General features: G+C 39.1%; 1 protein-coding gene across 2 annotated transcripts in view; it reads right to left on the bottom strand.

Moving 5' to 3' along the window:
* Window positions 1–12,323, bottom strand: part of NLN (neurolysin) — a 34,345-nt gene extending 22,022 nt beyond the window's left edge. For both annotated transcript variants that reach the window (XM_068422264.1, XM_068422265.1), the window contains exons 1-3: window positions 12,188–12,323; window positions 2,867–3,123; window positions 1,188–1,336 (exon numbers count right to left, since the gene is read on the bottom strand). In XM_068422264.1, the coding sequence (XP_068278365.1) occupies window positions 1,188–1,336; window positions 2,867–3,123; window positions 12,188–12,219 (438 nt within the window). In that variant the 5' untranslated portion in view covers window positions 12,220–12,323. The remainder of the gene's footprint in view (window positions 1–1,187; window positions 1,337–2,866; window positions 3,124–12,187) is intronic.
* Between the last annotated feature and the right edge of the window lie 12 nt (window positions 12,324–12,335).

Here is a 12,335-nt window from a genome sequence, read left to right as displayed (position 1 = left end):
TATCTGTGTGTACTACACAAATAATAATACATTTATTATGTATATAAATACATATCAAACCATTTAATTAATAGCAACAGAGCAGGGAAAAAAAAAATCAACATAAGACACAGGGGGGGAGGGGGAATCAACATAATGCACTATCTGCCAACACACAACAGAAGGTCCTCAAAATGGAGCTATTAAATACCTCCACAAACACATAAACAACAATACCCAGCTAGAGGAGAACACTTGAAAATGTGCCTAGAAAACACATCAATAGAAGACGATGGTATTGGAAAGCACTTTAAGAAGGTGCTGCAAATATTATTCTGGTTCCCAGTCGATGGTGCAAAAAGCACAGATGACTCCAAGAAATAGGACTCCAATGTATTATCAGCATCACAAGAAGGTTAAAAATTGGTGGGGTTGAAAGGGAAGATTCACATCCGAAGCATGGACAAATGTATATAGTTTAGTTATCACATTATATAGCTTCCCTGTGTTATCTTTAAATTACACTTTTGGAAAATTATTACTAAATGTCACTAGATGCATTTGAACAAAAACAAATGTTCCTCCTGTTTGAGTTGCAGATCAAAAGAGGTAATTTTGGAGATCAGTTATATGTTCCCATTGACTTTCATAATTTCTCATTAACTTTCATAATTTAAAACTCAACTTTAAAACATAAATTCTCAACTTCAATAAAGCACAATTTTGGACACAAACTCAAAAGCAGTATAAGCCAACCTAAATACATTCCTATATTGCCTCTTTTCTTCCTTGCCCCTTGGTGATGTTCTGGGCAAACCAGCTGAGGGAGCTCAGCCAGCAGAAACCAATAAATTTTATTTTTCCTGATGGGCTTCCTTCCGCTAGTTCAGCTTCCTTGTACCAGGTCATTGGAAGATAAAAAAAAGGCAAAGCTCTTGCGATGGAGAGAGAAGGATGCACACACCTAGACATGAGAGGCAAAGAGTGGGAGCACCAAGTTACACTGGCTTAAGTTTTATGGAACCACAGCTTTTTTGTATAGCTGTGTCCCACTGGAAAGATTTGACTGATACAGACACAGGGGAAACACACACAGTGATGGGGATCTTGAAAAGTGCTGTGGATACTAACTTCTTTGGAGAAAAGTTTTTCGCTGCTGGAATTTTATCTCCATTTCCACAAGTTATGCAGATATCATTGTGATTTACCTGCAAATAAACAATCTTCTGAAAGACATCTTCTCTCATGCTCATCTCCACATCAAAATCAGAAAGCTTTTTGTCAGCTTCTGTACTTGCTAAGCGTACCTCTTTGTCAGGTGAGACATGCTGGGGAAAGTCCAACATGCTTCTTTCCACTGTTTAAATAAAAGACAACGAACACTTACACAGAAGGCTAGAAATGCTTTAAGGATAAGGAACTACCCCCATTCTCATATTTATAGAAGACATAAGAAACAAGTACCCAAAGCAACCTGACACTTCAGATCAGGCTTGAAGCAAATAAAGTGATTACAGATGATGTAAAAATGAATAGGTGAAAGGAAAAAAACTCACACCATTATAACAAATAAACATTTTACAGAAACAGTCTATTACCCAAGCCTTAAATATGACCCACTACTGCAATAGCATGTAGAGAAAAAACTGTCTTGGAAGATGCAAGTCTTGGTCACTGTGCTGAGAAGCTGATGGCCATTATTTTCTGAATCAAACACAGATTTTCCTTCTAATTTAATTTAAAGCAGAGAGTGTTACACCTTGGTGAAAAGGCTTACAATAATTACACCAAATACGTTGGTAGACAGGAGGCTGTTCGGATGAAGATTACTCTGTCTTTCTGCCAGCATCAATTCCAGTCAATTCACTGGATGTGCCCCAACTGTAATTCTAAGTAATGTGAAAGCCAGACTAATATTACAGTACAATCATTTGAGCTGCAGGCTGCTCTTTTTTGCTAGGCAAAGATTTTGCTCCAAGCCAAGGTGGCTGTTTTCAGCACTTGTTGTTGCTACTGTGGATTTTTTTTAGAGGATTTAAGAGAACTTGACATTTTATTACACTGACTACTTTCTGAGAGTCATGCAGCCATTATCTTGTAGGTTTTTCAAAACAAAGCCACCCAAGACACATTTTTATTTTTCCTGTCTTCTCTGACTGGCAATTATTAACAAATTAACGGAATGACCTGTGTTTGATGATTAAACTCCATCCATGTATTGGCATGTCTTGATAATTCATTCAGAACAATATAGATGTGACTGCATGACCAAAACCTCTCCCTGGATTCTTCAAGGCCTTGCAGGCCACAATACAAAATTAGCAAGTAAAGCAGTCTTCTTTCAAAAAAGCAATCAAAAGTTCCCCTGTCCTCAACCATCACATTTTCTCCACTAGGAGCTTATCAACCTTTCCATTGCTCCATTTGACTTGCCTGTCTCAGACTCTGCAGTGTCTGAAAAAAGCACTGCTTATCACGTTTTAATGTACTATTCATACCAGACACTGTAGTTGACACTGTTGCACATTGTCCCCTAGGGGTTGTACACAGTTGGAAAAGAAAATGTAACTGTGTGGCGCTTCACATGCTAAAAGAAAACAGGTGACCAATTCAGATCTCTAGATGCATCAAAGAGATCAACAGCACAGTTTTCCTAATCCTTATTTTTGTCTCTAGAATAAAGCAGCAGAACTTTGTAGCTGATCATGTTACATATTGCTGACAGGTCCTGAAACATTATTGTGATCAGAGGACTTGAGAGGCCTCTACACATTCTACACAAGAACAGCATGGATCAGAATTATAAGCAACAACTATCTTCTCTCAGTGTTTCTTTATGGGCAGGCGGAATGCCCTATGGAAAGAATCACAGAAAACATACACTAACCTGCATATTCCACTTCTATATCTGCCAAGGCCCGTACAGTATTTTCATGTGTTATTTCTCCAATATCAAGCATCCCGACACTGTCATATACATGCTTTGTCTTCCTGATTAGTTCTTCTGTTCTTGTTCTAATTTGCTCTGGTGACAGGTCCCATTTCAAAAGGTTTCGGCCTGATGCTATGTATGAAGAAGCCTTGAGCTGGCTAGTAATTTCTGCTCCTAATGTCATTCTCAACACAAGCCGTGGCCCAATGGACCTGAAAGTATAAAAATGATCTTTGCAAAGCAAGATTCTAGTTCAAGAGGCAGTTTATAGTAAACATTAAAGAAAAGGCAACAGACCTTGAATAATTACAGAATATTTTTAGAAGCAAGAATAACGCCCTTTATAGAGCCATAGTTTGTCCACCAGGACCATACACAGCCGTTACCCTTTTCAATTAAGTCTAATTTTAAATAAATTAGAGGTCCGTCTTCTACCTTTTCCATCTAGAGGATGACTAAGTGCGGACAGGGATAAAAACTTTGGTATTGACAAAACCAGACTGATCAAGTTACTATTCAATCTTCTAAGAAAAACAGAATTACAGTTACTGAAACTCTAGAGAAACGGACAGTATCTGCATTTTTGAAATAAGGAATAAAACCCACATAGTGAGTTCTTGATTATGAAGACCAAGAACTGCAAAGATGCACAAAACAAGACACATACAAAAACTCATTTGGTCATACTCATCACAACAAATAATTTTATATTTATACAGGATGTCTGCCACATAATCAGCCATGGAAGAAAAACTTCTGGTTGTTACTCACTTGAAAATTTATTCCTTTAGTTGTTGTGGATTTTAAATAGACAGTTTCACTCTATTGCCAGAAGAGGTATATAAGTTTACTGTAATGTATATACTATTAATCCTGATTACATAGATCAACTATATTTCAGCTTTAGCTAGCAGAAGAATTTACTTATGCAACTGATTTTAGTGTGCTGTGCAATTAATGGCTGCCTTTTCACTAATCTTTTTGACAATATTTAAAAAAAAAAAAGTGACTTGGAGCAACAAATCCAAATATAAATTAAGAGCATACTAGCTTCAGAAATATAGGCTTCTATCCTCCCACCCCAACAAACTGACACTCAACTTGGTAGTATAAAGGAGAAGGATACAGACTCAGGCAACTGACTGAAGAGGAGCTAATAGAAACCCATAGAGTCAACAAGATGTCCACCTGGCGACTACATTAAAAGCTCAGTTATATATGAAGTAGCTGCTGAGGAAGATAATAATTTGATAGTAATTAAAAGACAGCTTGCATTCAAGGAGTAAAACTTGCTGCAGTGTTTAGTATCATAGGAGGATCTCTGGCTGGCAGAGACTTACTATCTGCCTCCCTATTTCAGGCGCATAATTTAAAAGAAAAAAACATGTTGGTAAGGTAATAATGACAACTTAAAATTTTCAAGCATAACTAGAGAAATACAAGAACACACACAGAGAGATTGCCACCTAAAGGGATGTTTACTTAACACTATTTTACATGAAATACCTTATTCTCTTAACACTAGCCACTGTACATGCATTAATTTCATTGCAAAACCAGTCTGGTATGTGCATAAGCGCTCAGAGAAGTTTTGGCATACAATGCAGGAAACATGCATAAAAGGATAGGCAATTTTAGCCTGAAGGAAAAAAAAAGCAGAAGACTGAAATGCCAACAATCTGAAAAGAGCGGCACGCAGGGCTTCTGTTTGAAGGCAAGATTTTTTGTTAAAAGTCTCACTTGTCTGTAAGAGGAATTCTCTAGAAATAGCCTATTCAAAATTATTTTTATGCAAGTCAAAAATGAAAGACAACATTTCTGCCTACACTTTATGTTGAGAATTTTTTTTTTCCTTGTTACCACAGTTTTTTCAAATCCTCCCATATCAGTGTAGGTAAGATGTTTACTTTTCACTTCTACTGGCATACAGAAACATCAATGTCCCGCATATTGATGATTTAACTCTGAAAATGAAGTCTGAATAAAGAATATTCCTTCCACCTCTGTTCTATCTTTCTGATACCAACTCAGTTCTGACATTAATGCCTTAGTAGCTTCTCCACTGGACTACTGAAACTTTGAATCTCAGAAGTTTATGATAAATGAAGCTGCTTTCACGAAAGCAAAAGGTGAAGTATTAGCATTCTCAGAATGCATTAGTTTCCCATCCCCCAAACCCACTGAATTCTACCCTGAATCTACAAATCCATTAAAGAACAGTACTTCATTAAGTCATTAACAGCTTCCCACTGGACTGCCCTATGTCTCGTTTTTCACACCTTGTTAGTGCAGCTCTGGTACAACCTCATGGGAGCTGAAGGGGAACCGCCTCAAAAGTAGGTTCAAGGTTCTGAACTCTACGCCCCCAAGAACATCAGAAAGAATACAAAATGTGCCAAATTAAGGTTAAAATAAAAGTAAAATAGGATCAAAGGAAAACAACAGCCTGAACAACATAAAAGCTGACAACTATGCTAAAGTGCAGGATATGAAGCAGGTATTCTTTTTAAAGGGAACCTACAGCTTTCTGTCATTCATTACCTTCACCTAGACATGTAGAACACACAGCCCTGTCACTGATCAACTACATATTATCAGAAATAAACACTAAAATAGTCACAGCATCAACAGATTATATTAATTTCAGCCTGTCCAACAAGTTTAGTTAATAATTAAAGTCAGACTGATTTCCTGAACTTGAATGTAGGGTCCCTGATCACCACAGAGCATTACTTTTAATTTCCAAAAAAAAAAGATGCCACCTGATTTTGGATAGTTGCATTAGGGAATACACATATGAGTTTGACAGCTACATAAATGATTGCTGTAAATGCCAGCAAGTGGTTGTCTTACCTGTTAGAGACAGGATAACACAGAATTGCCTCGTTTTGAATTGCTGATACCTTGTCTCCTCCTCCTGATACAAGGAAGCAGTCTTTTTTGTAGATTAACAAAGGCAGTAGAAACTCAGACAGATCTGTGTTTATAATTGACCAAATGAAGGTGGGCCTTCAAAAACTGTAACATAACATTTCCCATAAAACCAATCGCTACATGCAACTCTTCAAATAACCATTCAGAGACATGTGTTGTTACCTTGCTACCAGTCAATCAGATTGTACTTAAGGCCAATGTAACTGACATCAGATTAATAAAAAACAACGTGCAAGTAAAAAACAGATGCACAGGTGAAATTGTGGCCATTTCTTTCATGGCTTAGTATTTCATATTCTTTGTCTATATAAAACTATAAATAAATAAATTCTCCAAACTTCATGTATCATACTGCAATAAAATTGATAATTTACTAACTTGATCTTATCTGTTCAAGAAAAAAAACCAAAGAAACAAAGCCAAAAGTAAAGATTAAATAGACTATAAAGAAACAAGAATAATACAGCTAAAATAGTACGACTGTTTAAAAAATGCTCCACAACTACACTTGTCATGTTATTAGAGAGAAGATATTACAGCAAATTGTATCACTGAGGGAAACTTCAACTTCCCAGATATAAACTGGAAAATAAATTTATTAATAATGGTAGGAACCAGATGCAACAGCAAACAGCTTTCTTCAAATAGCAACTGAACCAACAGGATGCAATTATTGTTTTAAGCTTGCTTTTGGTAAATGACAGCAACATTACAGAAGAGCCAGCCATTGCTTGGACTGAAAAATCAGAAGTTGATTCAGTTTTAATTAGATGGAAAGATAAACAAATGTAGGTCTGTGAATAATGCTATGTGTATACTGCAATTATCCCATGTGGCCATGGGTAGGCTGTTGCTAATGCTTGAACTGACTAGTTCAAACTGTTTCAGATATTATACTAAATTTTCTGCAGTGCAGTGTAGAACAGTAGATGTATCTAAACAAGCTTGGGTAAAAGATAAGGTTCATATCCAGCAACAGTATTGCCTTAAGATACTCCCCTTCTTTCCTGTTCCTCCCTTTTCTGCTCATTTCTGTCTCTGTACACCACTCCATCAATTACAGCAGCATAACTGTTTGTAGGGTCATACTTTGAAAATAGTCAGTGCAGCATACAGGTGAAAAATGGAGTGGATCAAAAATATGGAGGGTGGACAGCTTTTTTTCAGCTTATCAGTTCTATCATCTATTTGATGTGTGACTTCAAAACAGTTCTGCTGGCCTAAACAAAAGATCAAAATTGTCAATAGCCACCTAAGCCTGCACTGCTGCTAGAAACACATATGAAATGCATGGATTTAGTCTAACAAAAAAAAGTCTCGAGATGATTTCTGTCATTAAGTACACCATTTAAATGCCCCAAAGTGAAAAGAGCTATTGATGCTAAGAGGCAATACAGACATAAAAACAAATTAGAATAAATTGGTCAGAAATACATGTAAGATAGAATTTTAAGAGACATTTGGAACCATCAGGGCAGTGGGATTCTGAAAACAGCTGCCCAATAAGCGCCAGGAAGTGAAATCACCTCTATTTATAACATGGAGCTTGACCAGCTTAAAAAATGGATTATATTACTCGGTTACCTAAGGTAGCACAGGACTAGACTTGATCACCCCAATTGCCTCTTCGAATCCCTATATTCCTGTGAGGTCCTTCAAAATTAAAGCACCTTTATTTACATTGCATTTTTACTATGAATATCTAACTGGCCTCTGTTGGCAACTTGCACCAGCCTTTTTCTTGAGTGAGTCCTATGGCATCTAATAATGTCAGTGGAATGACATACAGGGCAGACTGAAAGATATTATGCATTTGTGCACTGCTTCATCCATCTATGAGAAGTTCAGGAGGAAAGGCACAGAAGGTTTGGTTTGGACTTCCAGCTACACAAAGAGTAGTACAGAAGAAGCTGTTTTGACAAATTATGGTATTAATCTGCCAATCCTGAAAGCAGTAAGAATGAAAATTTCTACCAAAAGCAGTGTAAGTTCCATAATAACTTAAAAGCTTAGTAGCTACTTCTAAAAGAGGATTTTTAAGAAGAAAACAAAGCTTCTAAGTTACAGACTGCAATCATTGCTATTTTTGCTAGAATGCCAGGTAATTTATTTTACAAAAAAAATCTACAATCTGATTACTTGCTGCTTCTGGAAAACATAAATTTGATTTGATTTTAGAAAGGAGACCGGCCTTTATAATACTCTATTACAGCAATACAGCGGCCAACATAACTGCTGCAAAGACAACCAAAGCAATTGAATTTACAGACTGATTTTTAACTTGTGCAGTAAGTATTTTAAACATATTAAACATTTATGTAAGTAAGTCTGGTTTTACATAGAAACATTTTCCATGACCAGAACATGCCAAGCAACCCTTTGTTGGCGTGTTCAATTAACGCTATTAAAATAAAACAAAAAAGCCACAATCTATGAAGCAGAAGCAGCAAAGGGTAGTACCAGCTTTAGAAAATACAAACGCAAAAACCTCCAAGCTTGTCCACAATATGCTCCTACTATTGATAATCACTTTATAACACAGTCAAGATTTAAGCCCGTTGCTTCATTTAACTCTGATTACATATGGATAGCTATGACTCCATCCAACACTGTTTAATGGTACTTCCAGTTTTGAAATTAATCTTCACCTCAACAGTATTACAGAATCACAGAATGTTAGGGATTGGAAGGGACCTCGAAAGATCATCTAGTCCAATCCCCCTGCCGGAGCAGGATTACCTAGACCATATCACACAGGAACGCGTCCAGGCGGGTTTTGAATGTCTCCAGAGAAGGAGACTCCACAACCTCTCTGGGCAGCCTGTTCCAGTGTTTGGTCACCCTCACCATAAAGAAGTTTTTCCTCATATTTATGTGGAACCTCCTGTGTTCCAGCTTGCACCCATTGCCCCTTGTCCTGTCAAGGGATGTCACTGAGAAGAGCCTGGCTCCATCCTCATGACACTTGCCCTTTACATATTTATAAACATTAATGAGGTCACCCCTCAGTCTCCTCTTCTCTAAGCTAAAGAGACCCAGCTCCCTCAGCCTCTCCTCATAAGGGAGATGTTCCACTCCCTTAATCATCTTCGTGGCTCTGCGCTGGACTCTCTCTAGCAGTTCCCTGTCCTTGAACTGAGGGGCCCAGAACTGGACACAATATTCCAGATGCGGCCTCACCAGGGCAGAGTAGAGGGGGAGGGGAACCTCTCTTGACCTGCTAACCACACCCCTTCTAATACACCCCAGGATGCCATTGGCCTTCTTGGCCACAAGAATTAATTAAACTAATTGTATTAGTTACAATGACAAGTATAATTTTATAGAAAAAAGTATATTAACAAATGTATTTCTGGGAAACATATACAGACCAGTTTATTGTACTTGCTAATAGATCTGACAGTTCCATGTAGCCACACAAAAATCGGAGTACATCAGCTTCATGTAGCATGGAAAACTATATTCTCTGTTGACAAAAGATCTGGGATAACAGCTTCAGGGGTGAAGTGGAAGCAAAGATTTTAAAGACAAGAGAAAGACAGAGAGAGAAAGCTCTCAAATTCAGATAATTTAGTCATCTTCTACTTTTTGAGTACTCTAATGGCAAATAAATACAATTAAGTTTTTCTTGCTGCACCTTATGTATACTTCAGGGGACATTCCTACAGATATAAGGTAAGAGCAGATTTGCAAGTCACAATGAACGCAATGAACAGCTTTTTCAATCAGTAATTTACTGTATGAGGCTTTGTAAAAGCTGCCAATTTAAAATTAGGAACAACAGTAAGACCATTTTGGTCTTTCTATCTTTTGAAACAGCAGATCTTAGTTAAACCACACTTCGTAGTCTTACTGGCTGCAGAAGAACCAGCGCTGCATGCTGGAAGCCAGCATTGTGTATGTGAAGACCATACTAAACAGGTACCTGCAATCGACATTCACAAGGTCTCAGCATTTTGACTCCATCTAGCGGCCTTCTTAAAGAAAAAAAGAAACAAAACAAAAAAACAGACACGTCCCATTAAGGCAGTATAAAACCTGACAGTTTGCCTCAGGACAAATTATCTAATACTTGAATAATATGCCATATGTTGGCATTTCCCAGAAAGTAAGACTCAAGTTCTATCAAACATACATAAACGATAGCAGACAGGCATGGCTTAAGCAAAGCTTTATAACAATCAAGCCTCATATGGAATGGAATACTTTTTTTTTTCTTTATATGAAAAAGTTAAAAAGCATTTCAGAAACAAACCACAATGAGTATTCAGCAGCATCTACTTTAATGTAAGATACATTGCATTCAGTATGCGTTCTCAAGATGGATTTTAAGACAGCGTTATTATTTAGAGATCCTTAATTCTTGCTTGAACTTTAAATATATCTCCATACTGCTTCACTTTTGACTCACAGCTTCAGACAAGAAGTAATTGTATATTTCATAGTAAAGCAAGGATAAAATAAAGCAAAGTAAGCAGATGACTGAGGAACCCAAAGCAAAAACAAGAATGGGGGAAAAAAACCCCAAACACTCTAAGACAGAACAAGCAAAGTATAAATAGCTCAAAGCTAATCACAGGGCAACATTATTTCAGTTGAGCCAAAGGAAGGGGACTACAGCCCCACAGTATCAGTAATCACTTTTTCCTGCTGGACAAACACATTTGAAATCCTTGTTACCCTTCACTTCCCAGTCCTTTCATCTGTTTGGCTCTTGACAATGTACGAACAGTGAACACATGCCTTGAATTCCTGGGCCATTTTCCTTAGAAAAGTACTTGGCTCTGTGTCATGACTGTGTTCGGCACAGACAGATCTCACTATAGCAAGAGGATAGCATGTTTAGTACTTTCTAATTTAAAGCTCCCTAACTGCCATTAGAAACTGTTTTTTTTTTTTTTCTTAAGCTGCATTTGAAGGAATAGAAAAAAATCTAGCGCCTTTTAACACTAAGCCATTAATTTTGTCACTACACCTTTAAAAAAAAAGGATTCTCTGCAACTTAATTCACTATACACTCTACATTGATTGTACTCCTGTAACAGATACACATTTAGCTTTTCAGATCAATGTGAGCGACTCAAAAAACTACAAGTTATACAAACATTTTAAAATCTTTTCATACATACATTACCCTCAGTGCTGCTTTTATGACCTTACTATCCGGCAACAAATATTTACTGGTTTCTCTGATAGAATTAAGATCAACAGCAAAGTAATTGAACAAGGCACTTTGTGGCCACTAACAGACAATCCAGACCTTAGGTAGGAACTCATACACGTGCATAACATGTTATAATTCACTTACATCTTTCCTATAATTCACTTTACATCTTTTCTTTCAGAAAGCACACAACTGTCATTTCTCAGAAGTCCACAAGCAGTCACCATCTTCTTCATTTTACGCTCAAATTCAGCTCCATTCTCATTACCACAATGTATTTATGCTGTGACCCTCCTACTGTTTCCATGTTTCCTACTAAATCTGGTCTTTTGCCTATATTCTTCTGCCCTCTCAATTTCTCCAATGATGCTCATTTGTCTAGTCCATCTAGAACTGCCTATAAGCCGTCTTCCACACTGTTTTTCTGGGTCCATTTAGAGCTAGTATTCATTACAGAGAAAAGAATTAATCCCTTGTTTTAAAACCCTTTGATAATAAATTTGTACCCGTCTCACCCCTCATATAATGTGAGACAGCGACACACCTTTTTAAAAAGCTATTTTAAAAATAGCTTTTTTAAAAGCTTTTAAAAATATTTTTTTTAAAAGTAGACGTTGCCCCGTCTCGCTTCACATACACCTTGCCAAAAAGCCCCACCGCTTCAGCCTTAGCCCTCGCTCTATTGTCTTCTTGCCCTTTTCTCCTGCGGTACGCCTGATACTCGGTGCAGGAATTCCAAGGCGGAGCCCCCGCCTCACCCGCCTTGCCCACCTGCAAGTTGTACATAGCGGAGGTTATGTCAGGGGAGGCGGACTGCGGGAAACACGCCAGGAGCTCAGGCAATAAACCCCACAGGCTGCGAAGTTTCCCGCCCTATTGTCTGCCTGGCCTCTCGGAGCACGCCCCGCCCCGCCCAGGCGAGCGGGCGTTTCTCAGAGCCGCCCGGCAGCTTCCCCTCGGCCCGGCCGCAGGGGGGTCAGCCAGGCCCCACCGCCGGCGCCACGCCAAGACGCCGGGCCACAGCCCAGGCCAGGCTCCCCCAGGAACGAGGAGCTCCCCGTCAGCCGCGGGCGGCTCGGGGCTCTCACGGCTTCCAGTCAGGCGGCCGCCACACCGGAGACCGCCCGCCGCGGCCGGCCGCGAAACGGCCACCTTCCCACCTTCCCCTCCGCGCCTACCTGCGAGCGGCGCCCGCGCACAGGGCCAGCATGGGGAGGGCGGTGCGAGGGGAGGCGAGGTCGGAGGAGGCAGGAGGGCCGGCTGCCCTTGCGCTGCCGCCCCGCCCTCCCGCCGGCGGTGGGCACAGCGCTCAGCCCCGCACCGCCC

This window comes from Nyctibius grandis, chromosome Z (genome assembly GCF_013368605.1).
Source record: "Nyctibius grandis isolate bNycGra1 chromosome Z, bNycGra1.pri, whole genome shotgun sequence".
NCBI lineage: Eukaryota > Metazoa > Chordata > Aves > Nyctibiiformes > Nyctibiidae > Nyctibius > Nyctibius grandis.
The sequence above is the reverse complement of the archived record's forward strand: the minus strand, read 5'-3'. Positions and strand labels throughout refer to the sequence as shown.